Below are 20,046 nucleotides of genomic sequence, written 5' to 3'. Positions count from 1 at the left end.
CTAGCGGTGAAAATGCGAGATAGTGGGTTTTCTTCATATAAATTGTCGAAAAATCCCATACAAAGTTCAGGCACGTTGGTCCGGTAGCTAGACTTGTCTGATTTGCTTCAAATTTAGAGCAAGTACTCCTGGTGGGACTAGGAATCGACTCAGGGGTAGGCCGATAGGGGTCACGTCCTTACAATCGTCGAACGGTTTTGTGTAATCAGATAGGTGTACTAATTTTTGTTTTAAGTTTGTAAACAAGAAACAGGGGTTGGATAGGCAACCGCTCTCCTCTTGCTGCAATAAGTGTGCTGGATATGCTACACATAGCTATGCGGCGGTACGGTTTTTTGGTGTTGGTGTTTGTTTTTTCGTGTCGTGGAGAAGGCGGCCATCGAGGTTTTTAGATAGTGACGGACCACGGCATCGAACAGACGCCCCGAGTTTTTTTGTTTTTCCGGGACAGTTTCCAGCCACAATAACCAGTGCGGTGAAGTGCGCGTGTGCGATGGTGACAATCCCGTTCGAAAAGTGCCGACCCGTGGTTCGGGTACTCAAGTGTTTTGGTGTCGGGTCGCCGGAAAAGGAAGCTATGCGCCAAGGAGCAACTCGCTTCCCCGGCTAAGTATAAAGGAACCAGAAGACGCCTTTCCGCTCTCGCTGTGAAGGATCAGCCGAACGAGCCTAGCTCTCCTTCACAGCTAAGCTTCAAGGAGAGCGAAGCAGGGTGGCCAAAGGTGCTCCCTGGGAAGTACACTGCGGTGACTTCTGGGATCTCTCGCGGGGAGCGAGTAGATCCGGCGATAATTCACCATCGTCGCTAGGGAGGTTCCAACAAAGGAGCCAAGCTCACCTCCCTAGCTAAAAGTCAAGGACCGCTGCCGGCGCAGCCAACGACACCAGCAGGAGAACGCGGCCGTTGTGTTCCCGGCCGGTCGGAAGAAACCGCCCGCCTTCCCGCCATCGTCAGAAGCAGCTGATCAACTTCATCGACAGAGTGCAACAAAGAGGAGATTTGGTGGAATAAAAGTCGGTAAATCTATTAGTTTATTTACCTTTTTTTGTTGTGAAACGAAAATCCGTAATTCTGTAGAAACACCTAGGCCGCCCTGAAAAGAAGGGTACGCCGGGCAAACAAGAACCCGAGTAGTGGAAAACCCTTACTTACAAAGTAAAGAAAAAAGTAGGCAACCGCGGCATCCCAGTCGCCGTCGTTCCCTCAGCACATTATTCGGCAGCGGCTCACGAGTCAAAATTTCTTGATATCATCCACTGCTTTAATTGAGACCAGCAATCACTCCATAAACGATGAAGTCATCGAAGAAGCCCCACACACCTGCACGTATACCACACTATGTAGCCGACACCGACACCAACCACGAACGCGTGAATCAACAAATACATCTCCAATGCAACGCACTATCACGATCCGCAGTATTGAACGAGGAAAAATACACATGTCCAAATCGAAAATTATTATTATATTGCCGATTGATAGCCCATGTGAACATCGGCAAGAATGAACTAATCTTGTTGAGATCTGCATTCAACATATTGACAACAATATGATTTAATTCGGTTATTCTCGCATAGTAATGACTACGAAATGGGAGCAAGTTTTAAAAGTTTCGCTGAACAATATTGAAAATTAGTCTAAATCTGTACCTTTTGAGTCACGAAGAAACTTAGTTGTCTGTCACAACAGCACATACTTATTGTTGGTGTGAAATAGTTGTTGAAATAAAAATTGCTACTTGGGTGACCGTTCATTTTTAAATAAAACCCATACCGATGATTATTTTGACTATTTTGTGGTACCACCATCTTGCTTTCCAAAATGGCGTCAATCAATATCCGTATCTGCCGAGCATCCACTCGCAAATGACTTCCATCTTGATGACAGTCTTCACTGTTTTGTGGAAACCGGAAGCCGCCATCTTGGTATTCAAAATGGCGTCAATCATCAATTCCCGTCTTCTACTGATCACCCCGTTTCAAATGCCACCCACACTGAGAATGGTTTTCATTGTTTCCTTGGAACAGGAAGCCACCATCTTGGTTTTCAAAATGGCGTAAACAACCAGTTTTCGTCTTTTGCTGACCACCCGTTTTACAATGACACCATTATTGACGGTGGTTTTCACTGCCTTGTGGAAACCGGAAGCCGCTATCTTTGCTTAGAAAATGGCGAAAAAATCAATTTCTGTCTTCCATTGACCCCCCCCCCCTTTTGAATGACACTCATATTGACAATATTTTTGACTGTTGTGGTAACCGGAAACCGCCATCTTGGTTTTGAAAATGGCGTCAATTATAAATTCCCTCCTTCAAATAACACCCACATTGATGGTTGTTTTCAGTGTTTTGTGGTAACCGGAAGCTACCATCTTGGTTTTCAAGTGACCATCTCTTTTCTAATGACACCCATATTGATGACGGTTTTCACTGTTTCTTTGGAACATGAACCCGCCATTTTGGTTTTCGAATTGGCGTCTAAGACCAATTTCCGGCTTTTGCTGATCGCTAGCGCTTTACAATGACGCCATTATTGGTGGCGGTTTGCACTGCAGTGTGATAACCGGAAACCGCCATCTTGGTTTTGGAAATGGCGTCAAAAATCAATTTCCGGCTTTTGTTGACCGTTCTCTTTCAAATAACACCCATATTGATGGTGGTTTTCACTGTTTTATGGTAACCGGAAGCCGCCATCTTGGTTTTCAAAATGCGTCAAATGTCCATCCGTACGGAACCGGTGTCGGAATGGCCTTGAGGGAGCTGTAGAACCGTATGATTGGAAGAACTTCGCATTTCGTATAAAGCTATGAACCCAAATCGCTGGAATGATAGAAAAATATATACATTTTCTTAGGTTCTCCCGGAACAGTTCTCCGGTGACCAAGATTGGTCCAATTCATGTCTATTGTGAAGGATCAATGGGAAATAGTCATATGTAGCACATTTCAAAATACAATTACTTAAATTTATGGGATGTTTCTTCAAAACTCGTCCGTCACCCCACTGGGATGCCGGATATACCCCAAGGGAATTCGGATTAATTCCGGAACCGGTCCACGGATTTGAACACTACTCAGTATATAGAAACTGGACTAAATTCCAGATCTTTTAAAGCCAGTTCCATCCAATTCGGTCAAAAATTGACGAAATGAGAGCAAAATTTAAACAAAATTTTCAGAAAAATTTTAGCTTGGTACTGTAAAGGTTAAATTCGTACTAAATTCAAAATCATTCATAACCACATTCAACCACCGAAACTGATTTTAATTAAATGAAGGTATTACATATTACGTATTGTACAACGAACATTTCAAAATCGAAAATTCGGACCCCCTTCGAAATTTTTTTCTGGATCCGCTCTTGAAGCTATGCAAAGATCTTTGCCTTTATTTGTTACTTGACAAGCGACAACTTCAATACCTGTTATCGAAGGGAGGTTAATTCTGTAGAAGGAATAGCACTTTTTGATCCCCAAAAGCACTCCTCCATAGGGGGTGTCTCGATCCAGGCGAATAATATTAAAATCGTGGAAGTTGAGATCTATATCTGAATTTAACCAAGTTTCACATAATGCAAATGCATCGCAACTCAAACTATTTATTAAAATTTTGAAGGAATCGATTATCGGGACGATACTTCTGCAGTTCCACTGTAGAACAGTGATCAAATCCGTGACCTCGTTCGATGAGTTAGTCAAAAAGGAAGGGGCCATTTAACAGTCAACTGCTTCAAAAATGTTCTTACTGTAGGGAGAAATGCTAACATAAGACTTTTAATAGGATCAGTTATACTGAAAGTTTTTATTATCCAGTCCACTATGTCCGAGAGTTTGATAATTAAAGTGCTGTGATTATTCTCGAACTGGAACAAAGGAACACTTGGGATTTTTGATGTTCCTGGAAGTGCTGGGAACTCCTTCTCTGAGTTTAATCCTCCGAGACCAGGAGCTACTTGCTTCGGATTGGTTGCAACACTTCCAATAGATTGACTTTCGAAGCCCCGTCAAAGGATACCTGCTGGCCTTTACAAGGAACATTGGGAGAGGAAATGTTCCTCTTCTTCCTATAACTTCTAGGCGTCCTAGTAAATGTTCCCTCAGCCTCGCCCTTGTTAGGAGGCAAGTGAGCATAGATGTTTGTTGAGGATGGTGGTGTAGCTTTCTTTAGCATTTCTGCGAAAGAACGTTGGGATCGTCCCGCAAGGGAACGTTTTAGTTTATCCCCGCGTAGTTTGTACGCGGGACATGCCGAGATATCATGTAGATTCTCTGCACAGTAAGGACACTTCTCAGCATTCTTACTGCACGAATCATCCAGATGATTCTCACCGCATTTTCCGCAGCGGGCCTTATTGCTACAATGGGTGTCTGTGTGACCCAATTGTTTACACTTTGTGCAATTCATGATCCGCGGTACAAACAGACGCACAGGCAGACGAACATTGTGCAAGAGGACGTAATTTGGCAAAGCGGTACCAGCGAAGGTCAACCGATAAGAGTTTGATTGGGGGTACGTTTTTGAACCATCCCCCGCCACTACTACTGAGTGCAAACGCTTGCACTCAAGTAGTTTCACTGGCTGAAGTAAGCGGTCTCTAAAACGGCCAACCCCGTACTGCAGCAGATCCTCGCATGTTAAACTCTCATCGCTGACAACGCCTTCAGACTGTACTTTTACAGCTGGAATATACACATAATAGTCCTTCGTAAAGTGCTCGCAGCAAGTAACATCGTTTGCCTGCTTTGAGTTAGCCAACACGACCCTGAGCCTGTCTGAGCGGACCTTTTTTGAACGCGGATTAGTACTGTTCTTTTTCGCACGGACCGAAAACAAAACACTTCTATCTCGATCGAGCGATGCGTAGAGACTGAGGAACTGTCGATAGTGGACACCATATTCAAAGAATTATTGATTGGCCATCAGTGATAGAATAGAACAAATAGAAATGGATTTTTAATCTTTGAAGTATTATGATTGTACCGGTTTATATAGGAAATTCCTATGTGGCCGCAACAACCATCCTGTAACTCCGGAACTAAATGTCAGATACGAATGAAAATCAAAAGCAATCCATGGGAGTATTGTATCTTTCATCTTTTTCCAAGTTTATAAAAATCGGTCCAGAATTCCCTGAGAGAAAGGTATGACATTAACTTACGAACTTGAAAAGTACTCGGGGACATCAAGAACCGTCTTAGGCGGCCAATGTGGTCAAAGCTCCTTACAATGATCATTAGTGACCTAGACCCGCAAATCCGAGGTGCAACCCTTTTCAATATGTATTACACCATTTGGACATCATGGTGTTACCATTTTATATGAGAATTTGCTGAGAGACAGCACTCTTCAACCCGTAACTCCGATCGACAAAAAATTCAATAGCAGCTTATGGGAGCTGTTCACGCCGAAGTGAACATAGTATCGGAAAATTATATTGACCGCCAAAATCGACACCAGCCGACAGTGTGCCAGATCGAACATTTTCTCCCCCGAAGCATAGATTAAATTATTCTTTAGTTTCAATCACCTAAGGCAAATCCTGCGCTACGATCATCGTTGCCCAGCTGACTGCTGCTGTTAGCCACTGGAGAAGACAACAATAAGTTTTCACTGTACGGCGATTTCTACGCAAATTCGTCGCCGTAGCAGCACCGAGAGCAGATGATCGCACACGGTTGGGTCATCTTCCCCTTCAGCCGTCTCATGTCCTGTGGGAGCAGCAGGACAGTACGGCAGTACAAAGTTTATCGCCGAATAACACAGTCCAGCGCAACTGACTGTGCGACGCGCTCGCCGTGCATACGTTGCACACCGCTTCCCCACAGACCGGGAATTAGAAATAGTTTCAAAGCAGTGAAATTCAAATATAACATGTAAATAGTGTAAATAAATGTTATGTTATAAGAGATTTTCAGTGTTGTGTGGACTGAAAGTTGTCCAAAGCAGGCGGAAAAGAACGCCCTTCTGCTGGTCTGTGCGGTCCAGCCAAGTTTGTTTTCGTTTCTGGTGCTGTTCGTCCACCCTGTGTTTCACTGTTTCCCGAGCTTGAGTATCAGCCATATCCCGGCGTAAACATGGTCCTTCGAGCCAGATAGACCCTCAAGTCCAACTCCGGTAGCGAATGACGGATCTCAATAGTAGCATGTCTGTAATAATATACGTACATGAAACTATTGAGAACCAGAGCTACAGGTTCAAAGCCCTGGCAAAGGAGGATGGTTGTGATGATCTGGGCCGCGGTCACCACGTAAAGCAAGATAGGTCATAACCCCAATTCCAAGGCGTGAAGCGACCCGTGCCGAGGGATGAGTGATCGAGGGGGTGAAAAAGATGCTCGATCGTTAACGGAGCCTGTGGGGTACCTGGGAAACCCCCACAGTAAGCGCCTCTTACCACGCTAATGCGGAGCTCTGGCCATACCAAACCCCTTTGCTAGAGGTTTGGCGAGGTCTCCCCCGTGGGGAGAGTAGTGGAGCGACGAGTGCTGCATCTGATAGCACCAGTGACCCCCCAGTAGTGGTAGGAAATAGCCCTACCAACGCACTGGACGGGCCACTATTCGCGATGCGCAAAGTGGTGGAGCAGCTCGATTCAATAATCGAGTTCACTAGCGCAAAGCAAAACATAAGCAAGGAGTTAAAGTAGAGTCTCCTGGAACTCCGGAAAACTGTTCGTGTCGCAAGACAGAAACAGCAGGCTTATACCAAGCGGGTGGAATGTCGGGAGAAGTCCGACAGAGAAACCCAGACAGTGGCCTCCAAGAGGGAGGGAAGAGAGAAGGTCGATACAGGCACTCAGACAGTGGCCTTCACCTTCTATGGAGCAGCCACGTCGCTCGAAGCGGCGGCCGAGTTCCCCTCGAAGGGAAAAGGCAAGGGCAAGGGCAATCGTAAGACGGCGTCGAACGCGAAGCGCCCTAGGAAGTCGCCAGGCGAGGGTGCAAAAACCGACACCACACGCGTGCAACCGTTAAGGCCAAACGCCGTTTGGCCGAGGTAAGCGAGGGCGAGAGTGACCTCGCTGAGCAGAGCGTTGGTACCAGCAAACCGGCGCAACCGGGGCAGGGGGGGCGTTAACCCCTGGACGCTGGTTACCAGGAAGAAGCCGGCACCGACACCGGAGGTACCGCGGCCCGGGAAGAAGCCCAAGGACAGAGGCGAGGCTTTGTGGTTGAAAACCGATAAGGACAAATACGCCGACGTCCTAAAGTCGATGAAGGCGGCCGAAAGCCTTTCGGCCCTTGGGAAAGATGTGCATAGCGTGAGACGCACCAACAAGGGAGAAATGCTTCTGGTGCTGAAGCGAGGCGCACAATCTAGTGCGGTATACAAGGCCTTAGCCCAAGAGGTCCTTGGTGAAGGCGCCTAAGTCAGGTCGCTAGGGGCGGAAATGACTCTCCAGTGCAAGCATCTTGACGAGTTCACGACCGCATAAGATGTCGTCGCAGCCGTTAAGGAACAATGCGACGTCACAATTGAGCGGGCCTCTGTCCGATTTAGAGATGGACCCTCTGGCGCCCAAGTAGCCTACCTCAGGCTACTGAAGGCGGATGCCAAAAAGGTAACCGAGAAAGGGAAGCTGAAGATCGGCTGGTCGGTATGCCCTATTAGCATACCCCAGCCGCCTTCAGTGGATAGGTGCTATCGGTGCCTTGAATCCGGCCACAAAGCCTACGAGTGCAAGGGCATAGATAGGAACAAACTATATCGTCGCTGCGGCGAGGAGGGGCATAAAGAGCGGGGTTGCACTAAGGCACACAAGTGCCTTATATGCACCGCTAAGAAGCAAGCCCATAAACATGCTATGGGCGGACTTTCGTGTCCCTTCGGTGAGGTAAATGAGAAGAAGCCGTGAACGTCACACAGCTAAACGAACTATGCGTGGACTGTGTACAAAGTGTACCGCAATGAATATTCGTGTACCTTGCGTCAAAGTAAAAGAGAATATGTGCAGCGCAGTATTGATGAGCATAAAAGCAACAGCAAAGAATTGTGGAGGATTTTGAAACGACTGATCAAACCTGAGGGAAATCGTCCCAAGTCCATAATGTTCGACGGCATCGAGGTGCAGGAGGAATCGATAGTAGCACAAAAGTTTAATGACTACTTCGTTAGCAGTGTTGAAGAAATCAGTTGTTCAATCGATGATGCAGAGGAGCCCCGATTGATTAGTGGAATGTTTACGAACCAACGTTTTGAGCAATTTGAACCCATAACATTGCACAAGCTAAGGTCAGTTATTTGGTCATTAGAAGCAAAAACCGATTCGGATGGCATTAGTTCCAGAGTGTTGAGAGATTCATTCGACTGCGTTGGAAATATCCTACTAGACGTGAATAACGAGTCGTTAACGACAGGAGTTTTTCTCAGCTCGTGGAAGGAGTCCATAGTAGTACCAATTGAAAAAACTCAAGGAACAAATAACTCAGAAGAATTCAGGCCAATTAACTCCCTCTTTACGAAAAATCGTTGGAATTAATTGCAAAAGAACAACTGCTAAATTTTGTTTCAATACACAAGCTTCTAACACCAGAACAGTCGGGTTATAGAAAAAACCATTCTTGTGAAACGGCTTTAAATCTGGTTTTGGACAAATGGAAGAAAAGCCTAGAGAAAAGACTTTGCGTGTTTGCTGTTTTCCTAGATTTTAAGCGAGCGTTTGAAACGATTTCACGGAAGAGATTAGTGAGCACTCTGACAAAATATGGAATCACGGGCTCAGCTCTTCAATGGTTCTCGTCCTATTTGGATCCTCGAAGTCAAAGAACCAAGTACAATTCTGTGTTGTCAGACGCTAAGAAAACCACGGTGGGTGTTCCACAAGGAAGCGTACTGGGTCCCCTGTTATTTATTTTATACATTAACGACTTGAAGAGAATTCTAAAATACTGTGATATAAACTTGTTTGCTGATGATACTGTGATATTTATTGCCTCCGACAATGCTATTGCTGCTACTGAAAAACTGAATAGTGATCTAGAAAGTTTGAATTGTTGGCTAAAATTTAAAAAACTGAAACTGAACGTGACGAAAACAAAATACATATTGATTGGAAAAAAGCCAATGAACTGTGAATGTGTTAATGTTAAGCTGGATAATAATGTGTTAGAACGTGTCAGTGAAATTAAATACCTGGGAGTGATTATAGATGAAAATCTAAATTTCAAAAAACACATCGACTACACTATCAAAAAGATCGCGAAAAAATACGGAGTGCTGTGTCGGTTAAGCAAAGAGTTATCGCAGTGGAATTTGATACATCTGTACAAAACATTAATATCGCCACATTTTGATTTTTGTCCTTCTATAATATTCCTTGCTAATGAACAACAGATGAACCGTCTTCAGAAGTTGCAAAACAAAGTGATGAGACTGATTCTACGATGCAGCAAAAGAGTATCAATTCGAACCATGTTAGATGCACTGCAGTGGCTTTCGGTGAGGCAACGTGTTACATTTCTCACTCTACTCCTAATTCATAAAGTGGTAAGAGGGCTAGCGCCAGAATATCTGCATTCACGAATTGTACGGGGTAGAGACCTTCACCAGTATGACACCCGATCTGCAAACGACATAAGGCCAGCTTATTATCTGTTAGCATCCACGCAAAATTCTTTGTTCTATAAAGGGTCAAAGCTTTACAATACACTGCCAAGGGATATTAAGGACGAGACTAATGTGAATGTGTTTAAAAGAAAATGTTTGTTATTTGTTAAAAATGGAATAAGAGTATAATTATGTAATTTTTTGTGAAATATCTACTAGATAAATAAATGTCAATCAAAAAAAAATCAATTTTAACCATTGTGCAGCAGCCCAACAGCTGCTGTGGTAGTCGGTCTCGGAGTCGAGGACAGATGTCGCCCTCTTATCAGACCAGTACCGTATCCCTGCCGCCAACGGCAATTGGGTGTCGGACGGGTCTGGAATGGTGGCAATCTGTACAACGGGACGGTTCCCTGTTCAAAAGGTAATACACTCCTCCCCCGAGGGTGTGGCGATTGCCAAGATCAATGGTGTGTTCTCTTGCAGCTGCTACGCCCCACCAAGGTGGCCCACAGAACAGTTCAACCAGATGATCGACAGGCTCTCGTCGGACCTAGTGGGTCGGAAACCGGTTGTCATAGCGGGAGACTTTAACGCTTGGGCAGTGGAGTGGGACAGCCGCTGTACAAATAGCAGGAGTCAAGCGCTAATAGAGGCGCTTGCGAAACTCGATACTGTGCTAGCTAATAATGGCTCCGCTAGTACATTCCGTAGTAACGGAGTGGAGGCGTGGATTGACGTAACATTTGCCAGCCCGAGTCTGGCTCCAGGCATGGTATGGAGGGTAGACGAAGGCAACACCCATAGCGATCATTTAGCAATCCGCTGTAGGATCAACTATGGTGTGCAGCATCCGAGGGCGGGAGATCCCTGTCAGGTACGCGGGTGGAAGTCCAATCACTTCGACAGCGAAGCATTCACCGCGGCCCTGGAACTGGAGGCCAACACCGACAGTCTAAGCGGGGATGCGCTGGTAGCTGTTCTATCACGCGCGTGCGACGCCACTATGCCGAGAAAAACACTGCCAAGAAACGGTAGATGCCCGGTATACTGGTGGAGTGCCGAGATTGCAGCTCTACGGTCAGCCTGCCTCAGAGCTAGACGTAGGATGCAAAGAGCTCGCACCGAGGATGCAAGAGAGAACTGCCGTGAAGTGTTTCGAGCTGCGAAATTGGCCCTTAACATGGCCATTAAAAGCAGCAAGAGAGCGTGTTTCGACAGCCTGTGTGAGAGTGCCAACGCGAACCCGTGGGGTGACGCCTACAGGATTGTGATGGCCAAGACCAAAGGGGGCTTATCACTCCCAGAACGGTCTCCGGACCGGTTGGCAACGATTATCGAAGTACTCTTCCCGTCTCGAGCCACAAGCCCCTGGCCACCTGCACTACGAGACAGTGCGGGCACGGCCGAAATGGTGGCTCCAGTGACGAATGAAGAACTACGCGCAGTGGCTAAATCCCTAGCAATGAACAAAGCTCCAGGGCCGGATGGAGTTCCAAACAACGCTCTCAAAGCAGCGATCATAGCGAACCCGAACATGTTCAGGCTAGCTATGCAGAGATGCCTTGACGAGTGCCGTTTCCCCGATAGATAAAAAAGGCAGAAATTGGTGCTGTTGCCGAAGCCCGGGAAGCCGCCAGGCGACCCATCGGCGTACAGACCAATCTGTCTGATCAACACGACTGGCAAACTGCTTGAGAGGATCATCCTCAACAGGCTAACCCCGCACGCGGAAGGTACGGACGGTCTGTCAAGCAGCCAGTTTGGCTTTCGGAAGGGTAAGTCCACAGTGGACGCTCTCAACTCAGTGATAAATACTGCCGAGATAGCGATCCAACGGAAAAGGCGAGGTATTCGATACTGTGCGTTAGTGACACTTGACGTGAAGAACGCATTCAACAGCGCAAGCTGGGATGCCATCGCGCTCTCGTTACACCGGCTTAGCCTACCGGTGGCTCTGTACCGGATCCTGGAAAGTTACTTCCAAAACCGCGTACTGCTATACGAGACCGATGCCGGTCAGAAAAGGGTTCTGATTACCGCCGGAGTCCCGCATGGCTCGATCCTAGGCCCGGTGCTATGGAACCTCATGTATGACGGGGTTCTGAGACTGAAGTTCCCTCCTGGGGTCAAGATCGTCGGCTTTGCTGACGACGTAACCTTGGAGGTCTACGGGGAGTCAATTCCTGAGGTAGAACTAACCGCAGAACACGCGATCAGCACGGTGGAGGAATGGATGAGCGCGAGAGGCCTGGAGCTCGCTCATCATAAGACGGAGGTAGTTATCGTCAACAACCGCAAGTAGGCACAACATGCAGTTATCTATGTGGGAGAAGTCGCGATCACTTCACAGCGAAGTCTGAAGTCTCTCGGAGTCATTATAGACGACAAGCTGACCTTCGGCAGCCATGTCGACTATACATGCAAGAGAGCGTCGACTGCTGTTGCGGCTCTATCGAGAATGATGTCCAACAGCTCAAAGGTGTGCGCCAGTAGACGTTGGTTACTAGCAGGCGTTGCCGTATCTATCCTCAGGTACGGCGGTCCGTCATGGTCAAGAGCACTGAGGGTAACCAGTTACCTACAGAAACTGGAGAGCACCTACCGCGTGATGTGCCTCAGAGTGATATCTGCCTACCGCACGGTATCACACGATGCATCATTTATTCGGGAAGATGAGGAGTGCTTCGAGCTACGTGGAAATAGGGGAACCCGCGAGCGCACCAGGGTGACCTCGGTCGCCAGATGGCAGCGTGAGTGGGACAACTCCTCGAAAGGTAGGTGGACCCACCGGCTGATACCTAGCATATCGAGCTGGGTGGGAAGACCCCATGGGGAAGTTCATTCCACCTGACACAATTCCTGTCAGGCCATGGCTGTTTCCGACAGTACCTCCACAGGTTCGGGCACGCGGAGGTCCCAGACTGCCCGGACTGCCCAGGTGTAGACGAAACTGCCGAACACATACTGTTCGTATGTCATCGGTTCGACGTCGAAAGAAGAGCAATGCTTGACGTCTGTGGCTGGGACACAACCCCTGATACCCTTATTCAGCGGATGTGTCAATCGGTGGAGAAGTGGAACGCAGTCTCGGCTGCTACCATCCAGATTGCCAGTAGGCTACAGGTAATCTGGCGAACCGAGCAACAGACGACGGGCACGGCTAACTAGTGATTGGTTAGCTGGAGCGAAAAAGGCCAAGCGCAAAAAAGGGAGTGAATGGTCTGTTCATGCCGAGGCAGGTTTGGCGCAGCGACTGGCAACCGCGTAAGGGGTAAACCCAGCCACCCCGAAGCAAGACAGAAGAGTGAGTGTATAGGCGTATAAGTGGACTGCCTCATGCCAAGACGGGAGGATCGTAGCGTAGTATGTTGGGACTTAGCTATCGATGCCTCATGGCGTGAAAGGGTGAGTATCCAAGTCAGTCTCACGCGGCATTTTAATGGTGAGCACAAAAGTCAGCCTAACATGGTATGGCAGAGGCTAGCACAAAAGTAAGCCTAGCAAGGAATGAAAAAGGTGAGCACACAAGTCAGCCTCGCATGGTATGTCAGAAGTGGGGCCTAAGGAAAATGTCCCACATGGGATGCCAGAGGGAGTGACAGAGGTACAATAGAGTGGCACGATCGAGAGTGAATCAGGTGATAGGTTGAGCACCCAAGTCAGCCTCACATGGTATGGGTGGGGCGAGCACAAAAGTAAGCCTAGCAAGGAATGAGTAAGGTGAGCACACAAGTCAGCCTCGCAAGGAACGAAAAAGGTAGGCACAAAAGTCAGCCTCATGTGGGAGTGTTTGAGAGTGAATCAAGGTGCGATAGAGAGAGCACCCAAGTAAGCCTCATACGGGACGTATGAACGCGTGAGTGAGAGTGAATGAGTACACTAAGTACAGCCATCCCCCCAGAAGTAATACCGAGAGGTAGTTCCTGGGAGGAATGATGGCGGAGCCCAATGGAGTTTGGTCGGTATTAATGACAGCGTCACCATTCGAGCCCGACACGCCCCCAGTGCACCCCGTGCGGTAGATTGGACCCTACCAATAGCACGTGTACTGGGCTAGGACGTAAAGGTCTTCTCCATCGTAAAAAAAAGACCCCCAAGTCCGCAGGATGGCGCTTCATTTACCGCAAGCCAAGCGGTCGCTAAACGCGCGCAACGATCGCGCTTTTGTTTTCGCGAACGCTATCGCGATCGACCCGGTCTGTGGGAGAAAATGCAATGGAGACTGCACCCATTTTCCAACACTGCGAAGACGCGGATCGAGTTCACTTTCGCTGCTGATTTGGAGAATCGGCGGCCAGCTGGAGAGCTATGCAAGAAATCTGCCAGCTTTAGGACGCGTTTTCCATCGCATCATCGACAGAAATGGGTGAGTGCAGTTCTATTCAAGTGTGTGGAAAAATCGGTGCATCTGGTGTTCTTTTCTCTTGCCGTTGACGAGCAAACCCAATTCGCAAAATTTTCACACCGACCGCGCTGTAATAGTAGGTCCAACCAGGACCGATTCGTGGCCACAACACGTCCCGCTTTCGCTGCGATTCTTCGGGACGAGTACCGTTGTGAGCCATTTACCGTCATCACATGTTAGTGAACACCGTACGACGAAGACTACCAGCCCGATTCACACTCGAAACCAGCCATATTGTGGCATCAGATGCCAAATCCCACGTCATCAATTCGCGGCAAACCGACGGCCACTTCATCTAGTGCAGCACAGAACACCGTTCTTCGTATGTGTCGCCAATAGACAATCGAAACGGCGCGTGATCGTGTTTTCCTTACATAAGCCTGCACTAGATTTGCTCTACCGGCATTAGAGCTGTATCGTACCCCGTACACGCACACTAGGCACATTAAGGATCTCTGGTGGCCAAAATGCGCACAACGTCAACCAACATACACGCACGATTCGTTCTTCCTGGAAGCAATTGGCTTCACTTTTCCCGTCAAAGACGACCGAAGGACGATTCTCACACACACAACTACACACGGATGTCGAGTCACTTTCGGACCTGGGAAGCAACCCAGTGCTTTATATTTCACCGTTGGTGTTTTCTGGTCCCACCAAAGGGCGATTTGGTGGATTTATGATCGCGTATTCGCCAGAAATCATGCAACCGGAAGGTGACATTCGCCAAATTCTTCACGTCATCTGTCAGCTCACCCGATACTGGATCAACTTTCCGTGGGATTCTGTTCCTCAACGCACTCCTTGTGGTTGGACCGGAGGAATCCATCTTTTTGCGTGTAATCAGTGCGCGGACGTACTGATTGCACCACAAAGTTGATCACACCGCACCACTACACACAGTAAGATACGACGACGCAGTTTTATCATCAATCAACGAAGCCATCGCAGCAGACATACCCTCCGGACGAGATCCCGGCCCTCACTCAGGGTATAGAGTCGCCAGACGAGATCCTGGCCCAAGCTCGGGGGAATCGAGTAGTTCCTGAAGCATCTGTAAAGAGCACAAGCCTCGCCGGGCGGGTTCTCGGAACCCCCGGCTGTGACTTGACAATAGTTAAGTACAATTTTTTCGCTCAGCAGCAACGATGTTTGCGTACAGATATTTTATTCTTTCAGTTTTCATCGTGATCGTTAACCGCACTATGGTCTGTACGCACATCCATCCGGACAGAATTTCGGACCGTTTTATCACGCATGCACATATCGCCGCATCAACGAAGCTCTACGATCACCATCCCGACAGAATATCGGACTACACCGTCTACGAGCATCATACCGACAGAATATCGGCATGAAATCACTTACCATCACCACGAACGTTTGTGACGTCACGGGATCACCACTCCAGTAGCAGACTGCACCGCACAGAAGTTTTCTGTGATCGCCGTCGACGAGTCACCATCACCTAGCAACACTATCTCCGGACAGTTTCCGGCCCGTACTACGTCATCGCGAGAAAAATACTATACGATCGTCATCACAGCAACACCGCTAGTCCATACTAACTAGCGGAATCGTCAACGCTACCAACTCTATCGTAGTTCGGCCCATCTCACTGGCCTAAGCAACCACTGATTGAATTTCCTTGATAATTCAAGGCGGAGAGAATGTTCACGCCGAAGTGAACATAGTATCGAAAAATTATATTGACCGCCAAAATCGACACCAGCAGACAGTGTGCCAGATCGAACATTTTCTCCCCCGAAGCATAGATTAAATTATTCTTTAGTTTCAATCACCTAAGGCAAATCCTGCGCTACGATCATCGTTGCCCAGCTGACTGCTGCTGTTAGCCACTGGAGAAGACAACAATAAGTTTTCACTGTACGGCGATTTCTACGCAAATTCGTCGCCGTAGCAGCACCGAGAGCAGATGATCGCACACGGTTGGGTCATCTTCCCCTTCAGCCGTCTCATGTCCTGTGGGAGCAGCAGGACAATACGGCTGTACAAAGTTTATCGCCGAATAACACAGTCCAGCGCAACTGACTGTGCGTCGCGCTCGCCGTGCATACGTTACACACCGCTTCCCCACAGACCGGGAATTAGAAATAGTTTCAAAGCAGTGAAATTCAAATATAACATGTAAATAGTGTAAATAAATGTTATGTTATAAGAGATTTTCAGTGTTGTGTGGACTGAAAGTTGTCCAAAGCAGGCGGAAAAGAACGCCCTTCTGCTGGCCTGTGCGGGGCCAGCCAAGTTTGTTTTCGTTTCTGGTGCTGTTCGTCCGCCCTGTGTTTCACTGTTTCCCGGGCTTGAGTATCGGCCATATCCAGGCGTAAAATGGAGCGTTATACCTTTCATTTTAAATCAAGTTTGAGCGATTTGGTTAAGCCATCTCTGAGAAAAGTGAGTTTTGAAAACACACACACACATACAAACATTTGTCAATTTCTGCGGACTGAGACGAATGGTATAGGAAAATCGGCTCTCCGGGCCTCGATTAAAACGTCAGTTTTCAGAGTGATTGCGTATGTTTTATATATGAGAAAGACAAAAATTGGTTCCCTGAGAAAAAGATGTGACATTAACTTACGAACTTGGAAAGTACCCGGGGGCATCAAAAACCGTCTTATGCAGCCAAAGCAGTCAAAGCAGCTTTGACCTGGTTAGAATGATCATTAGTGACCTAGATCCGCAAATCCGAGTTATGTTGCACACTTTTTAATATGTATTACACCATTTGGACATCATAGTGTTACCATTTTATACGGAAATTTGCTGGGTAACTGCGCTCTTCAACCCGTAACTCCGGAACCGGAAGTCCGATCGAAAAAAATTCAATAGCAGCTTATGGGAGCGTTATACCGTTCATTTGAAGTTTGTGCAATTCGGTTCAGCCATCTCTGAGAAAAGTGAGTGAGTTTTGAAAACACACACACACACATACAGACATTTGTCAATTTCGATGAACTGAGTCGAGTAGAATATGAGACTCGTCCCTTCAGGCCTCGGTTAAAAAGTCGGTTTTCAGAGTGATTGCATATCCTTTCTATATGAGAAAGGCAAAATGCGTAAAATAAGATCTTATTTGGGGACATTCTAGTTGTAAAAAAGTCTTTCTTTGAAGTTGGAAAAACTTTTTATCATCGAATTTTCCTAACGCACTGGCCTTTGGGGCTGAACAATTCCAAATGATGGCAGGGATTTAGGATTCCAACTACTTTAATGTGAAGAAGTTTTTGAAAAATTGGAAAGAAACTTCACAGTTTAAAACCAAAGTTTTATGAAATTTATGAGATAACTTTGGAGCAGGCCATTCAAAAAATATTCGGTGAACTCATAACCTTCCTCTTAATAAAATTCATTTATTGTATTTCTAAATGTATTCCTATCCTTTTCTCCCTTGAAAATTTCAACATTTTACTTTCAAGATAACGCAAATGTGTTTTATCAAATGAATACACTGAATGAAAAATTCACATCTAGATGGATGAAAACAAGTTTCTTGCGTTCCAACTTTGTTGGTTTCAACCCAAAATATGGTTTCCCATTTTTTTGCATTGTTGCAGGCGTACGGTTTTCAAATTAAAAAACAATATTTAGATTACGCTTGTTCATCGGTAAATCAGAACTGTTGCGCTTGTTTCCCGCAGCATTACTCGGAACCAGCTAGTTGTCGTTCACGTTAGACGTGGTATTTCTTGCATCGGCGCCTGTTACTGATGAGGAGAATTTGAAACACAAACATCCAACTTTAAATTAGCTATTGAACAGAATTTGGTTCCATCTATTTTTTTTTCATTTTGAGAAAAATTTTGTAAGAAAATCGTCATGTTATTATTGTAACCATCTCTGGAAAATATTGTAAGCAAACGTACACAGTATATGAAAATGGAAAATTTAGAAATAGAATTTCTGATTAAGAATATTACCTAGAGCAGACCAAATCAAATTGAGTGATAATGGAATTGTATTTTGAGTGATGTTCAAATGTCTCACATGGTATAATTCTACTACTATTGCTTGGTTGTATCCAGGGTTTCACATCGGGATCTTTGAAATACTGCAAAAAATATATAAAAGATAAAGAAATGAAAAAATAATATCGAATAGTAAGTACAACAAATAGCTAAATTAAAAGGAATGAAATGAATATATTAGTTAGTATGAACAGAATTAGTATAATTATTAACATGAATGAAAAAATATATAAAATGAAATATAAATATCATTAGCAAAATGAATAAAATCAAGTGATTGAAACGAATGAAATAAATAATATATGTTTTTTTAATCAGTCTGTTTATTTGAGAAGGTTCGGTGCCATAAAAGCTTAAAGGTGCAATTTTTATTTTACATTTTAAATTTCTTAAGACTAGAAGATCACGATAAGGAATTTTAAAACAACATTTAATAACTTAAGTGCAATTTTGAGACTATCTTAAAACAATACTGCCTTTAACTAAGAATACAGTTCAAAGTACGTGGGGAATGAATTATTAAGACCAGGGGGTGACCAATTAAAAAAATCCTACACAGCACAAAAAATCATGTAACTTTACGTCATGCCAGATGCACATAAAAGGAGCATCCCAATTCACATAAATTTACATTTTATTACATGTACATTACATTCAGCCTGAGTTTTACATCAAAAGAGTCACAATATTCAATTTTACATATCATAGCATGTAAAATCCTATTATCGAACAGAAAAATACCACGCTGCGTTGTTAACGTAAAATGTAATTTTCATTTTTTCTAAGAGTGTATATATACACTTTAGCTCTTGTTTTGAGAAATTTTAATTTAAAGAAAGGGAAACAGATTCAAATTCAGCTTTTCATCACAAAGGCCTGCTTCAGAAAAACATTTTCATAAAGGGGGAATTGATTTCAGCATCGTAGTAACAGCAATATCAGATACAGAGGAAAAGGGCAACGGTAACAGAGAAAAGAAGAACATCAAGCTTGTAATTTGTGGCAAATCGTCAACGATAATTACAGCCTTGGATCGCCAGGTCAGCACGCAGTAGGACGTCGCGCAGTGATTCCTCTTCATACAAAAGTCGGAAAAAATTAAAAAAGTGTATTAAATATTTTCAAACAATGCATTGGTTTCTTGGGTAATTTTGGGTCGCTGATTACGAATATGATCTACAATATCTACATAGCCCTAATACCTGAAGATACCATGATAGGGAGGTAAATGGGGGGTGGCTGTATGACGGTCAAGACGGCTGTCATGTGCTGAAGAGCGGAACGCGAAACGTTAAAAACAATTTCAAATAATTTAAAGAAAATTTCACGTGGTTACTTGGGTCCAGGAAGGATTGTACAAAATCTCTAAACAATTGGTCCAGTACATTTTGAGTTATGATGGACACTGCATTTTTTCAAAGTGCCTCTGGAGATTCACTATCACTCGCTCAATTTCTAGCACTTTGCTATGCAAACTAAAGAAATTATTCTTCAAATGTTGCCATATACAGTGGAAATTGGTTGACTATTACCACTCTCTGTATCGCAAAGAAATCTAAAAATTATTCCTTTTTTAACCAATTTACTTGAAAACTTAAAATTGTGAAATTTGCTTGAAATAAGGTGTTTGGATAAATCAATGTATCGACTATAGTAGTTTTGAATCGAAAGGACACTGAACCGTCAATAAAATGCACAGAACTTTTTTTTTATAATTTTTAATTTATGTCCATGCACATATTTGGAGCTTTGATTGAAAATTACAGTTTCATTAAACGGGATACCAATGCACTTTAATGTATTTTTAAACCAATATTGCTGTAAAATAAATGACATGTAATATCACACGAACGAAACTGTAAAATCGTATCCTTTTTGATGCTCCCATTGAGTATATCGCATTCAACTTAATTTTCAATCAAATTTTTGATTCAAGCTGTGTATGTTTACATTCGTATTGATTTACATGTCGTTTGAATTTCATTATTTTCTGGTGTGTGGTGAAACACATAACTTTATTTAAATAAAATAGACTCGCATGAATATTCATTTTCTCTTTCGGTAGTACTCCCATTTCAATATGTTTGATTCATTAACTTTTTACG

General features: G+C 45.0%; 1 protein-coding gene across 1 annotated transcript in view; it reads right to left on the bottom strand.

The window, feature by feature from the left end:
* LOC131692818 (solute carrier family 22 member 13) overlaps positions 1-20,046 on the bottom strand; it is a 1,403,565-nt gene that overhangs the window by 1,317,166 nt on the left and 66,353 nt on the right. Inside the window, exon 2 of the mRNA XM_058980108.1 lies at positions 17,894-18,024. Coding sequence (XP_058836091.1) covers positions 17,894-18,024 — 131 coding nt within the window. The remainder of the gene's footprint in view (positions 1-17,893; positions 18,025-20,046) is intronic.

The sequence above is a fragment of the Topomyia yanbarensis genome, chromosome 3 (genome assembly GCF_030247195.1).
Source record: "Topomyia yanbarensis strain Yona2022 chromosome 3, ASM3024719v1, whole genome shotgun sequence".
NCBI classification, from domain to species: Eukaryota; Metazoa; Arthropoda; class Insecta; order Diptera; family Culicidae; genus Topomyia; species Topomyia yanbarensis.
This window is presented reverse-complemented; position numbering and strand designations above follow the sequence as displayed.